This window comes from Oncorhynchus masou, unplaced genomic scaffold, assembly GCF_036934945.1.
Source record: "Oncorhynchus masou masou isolate Uvic2021 unplaced genomic scaffold, UVic_Omas_1.1 unplaced_scaffold_1140, whole genome shotgun sequence".
NCBI classification, from domain to species: domain Eukaryota; kingdom Metazoa; phylum Chordata; class Actinopteri; order Salmoniformes; family Salmonidae; genus Oncorhynchus; species Oncorhynchus masou.
In genome coordinates, this window is record NW_027001146.1 from 1 (window position 1) to 2,630 (window position 2,630).

At 49.3% G+C, this 2,630-nt stretch overlaps 1 protein-coding gene across 1 annotated transcript; it reads right to left on the minus strand.

Annotated features, from left to right (window-relative positions):
- Positions 1–9: 9 nt before the first annotated feature.
- Positions 10–1,341, minus strand: LOC135529341 (uncharacterized; the record flags this gene model as incomplete). Its single annotated transcript, XM_064958125.1, has 2 exons — positions 1,100–1,341; positions 10–1,002 (listed from the first exon to the last, which is right to left on the minus strand). Coding segments are annotated over exons 1-2 (1,235 nt in total), but the record flags the coding sequence as incomplete, so codon positions are not given.
- Between the last annotated feature and the right edge of the window lie 1,289 nt (positions 1,342–2,630).

Below are 2,630 nucleotides of genomic sequence, written 5' to 3' on the forward strand. Positions count from 1 at the left end.
TGATAATACATGGACAGGCTGGGGGTTGCCAAGGAGAGGTTGTGATAATACATGGACAGGCTGGGGGTTGTCAAGGAGAGGTGATAATACATGGACAGGCTGGTGGTTGCCGAGGAGAGGTGATAATACATGGACAGGCTGGTGGTTGCCGAGGAGAGGTGATAATACATGGACAGGCTGGGGGTTGTCGAGGAGAGGTTGTAATACATGGACAGGCTGGTGGTTGCCGAGGAGAGGTGATAATACATGGACAGGCTGGGGGTTGCCGAGGAGAGGTTGTAATACATGGACAGGCTGGTGGTTGCCGAGGAGAGGTGATAATACATGGACAGGCTGGGGTTGCCAAGGCTGGGGGTTGGAGAGGATACATGGACAGGCTGGGGGATTGCCAAGGAGAGGTTGTAATACATGGACAGGCTGGTGGTTGCCGAGGAGAGGTGATAATACATGGACAGGCTGGTGGTTGCCGAGGAGAGGTGATAATACATGGACAGGCTGGGGGTTGCCGAGGAGAGGTGATAATACATGGACAGGCTGGTGGTTGCCGAGGAGAGGTGATAATACATGGACAGGCTGGTGGTTGCCGAGGAGAGGTGTAATACATGGACAGGCTGGTGGTTGCCGAGGAGAGGTTGTGTAATACATGGACAGGCTGGTGGTTGCCGAGGAGAGGTTGTAATACATGGACAGGCTGGTGGTTGCGAGGAGAGGTTGTAATACATGGACAGGCTGGTGGTTGCCGAGGAGAGGTTGTAATACATGGACAGGCTGGTGGTTGCCGAGGAGAGGTTGTAATACATGGACAGGCTGGTGGTTGCCGAGGAGAGGTTGTAATACATGGACAGGCTGGTGGTTGCCGAGGAGAGGTTGTAATACATGGACAGGCTGGTGGTTGTCGAGGAGAGGTTGTAATACATGGACAGGCTGGTGGTTGCCGAGGAGAGGTTGTAATACATGGACAGGCTGGTGGTTGTCGAGGAGAGGTTGTAATACATGGACAGGCTGGTGGTTGTCGAGGAGAGGTTGTGATAATACATGGACAGGCTGGTGGTTGTCGAGGAGAGGTTGTAATACATGGACAGGCTGGTGGTTGTAATACATGGACAGGCTGGTGGTTGCCGAGGAGAGGTTGTAATACATGGACAGGCTGGTGGTTGTCGAGGAGAGGTTGTGATAATACATGGACAGGCTGGTGGTTGTCGAGGACAGGTTGTGATAATACATGGACAGGCTGGTGGTTGTCGAGGAGAGGTTGTAATACATGGACAGGCTGGTGGTTGCCGAGGAGAGGTTGTAATACATGGACAGGCTGGTGGTTGTCGAGGAGAGGTTGTAATACATGGACAGGCTGGTGGTTGTCGAGGAGAGGTTAGGAAAAGGCTGCTTATGTCTACTACTAGTCTCTATGTCCTATTGAAATGAATGTCAACCTGTAGTTCTGTCACATTCCCTGAGAAGGAGAGCCGTGATACATGTCCACGTGACCAGACCACAATAATGATGTTGTTTTGAAACGTCTTGGCATGACTGTGTGTTTTATAAGGAATAAGGAGGTCTGTTTGTACACCTCTGTCTCGTCTGTCCCATGTGTCTGGTCCTAGAAAAACCTTGTCTAAGAGCATTAATCACAGGATTTATCTTAGTTAGTGGAGTGTTTTATAAAACATTCTCTATCCCCCTATGATGTTGATATTGGTAAAGGTGGACGTCTTTAGTCTGTCTCTCAGAGTCGGGGTCAATTCCATTTCCACTCAATCAGTTCAGGAATTACATTGAATTGACTGAGGTTCGCGTCCCAAATGGCACCCTATTCCCTATATAGTGCACTACTTTTGACTAGAGCCCTATGGCCAATGGCACCCTATTCCCTATATAGTGCACTACTTTTGACTAGAGCCCTATGGCCAATGGCACCCTATTCCCTATATAGTGCACTACTTTTGACTAGAGCCCTATATGGCACCCTATTCCCTATATAGTGCACTACTTTTGACTAGAGCCCTATGGCCAATGGCACCCTATTCCCTATATAGTGCACTACTTTTGACCCTGATAGTTCACCATATAGGAAATAGGGCTCTGGTTAAAAGTAGTGCACTATACAGGGAACAGGATACCATTTGGGACTCTGCCTGAAATGATATGGAAGGAACCTTTAACCCTGTTGTCTCTATTATGACAAGACTATGACCAAAAACCATTCAACCTGAACCTGGTCTGTTTTGGTGTTTTTTGGTAGATAAATTGGTGCCGCGACGGAACTCGAGGTGGCCAGGGGCGTCGTCTGTGAGGGAAGGACAGGAGGACAGACAGACAGGTGTCTGTTGTACACGTTAGAACACACTGACACCTGGTCTGGAACCACAGGCGGGAGGACAGACAGACAGGTGTCTGTTGTACATGTTAGAACACACTGACACCTGGTCTGGAAACACAGGTGTCTGTTGTACATGTTCCAGGGGAAACACTGACACCAGAGAGAGTCAGAAGGAACAGGACTAAATAAACCAGGGGAACCGTTACCCAGAGAGAGAGTCAGAGAGGAACAGGACTAAATAAACCAGGGGAACCGTTACCCAGAGAGAGAGTCAGAGAGGAACAGGACTAAATAAACCAGGGGAACCGTTACC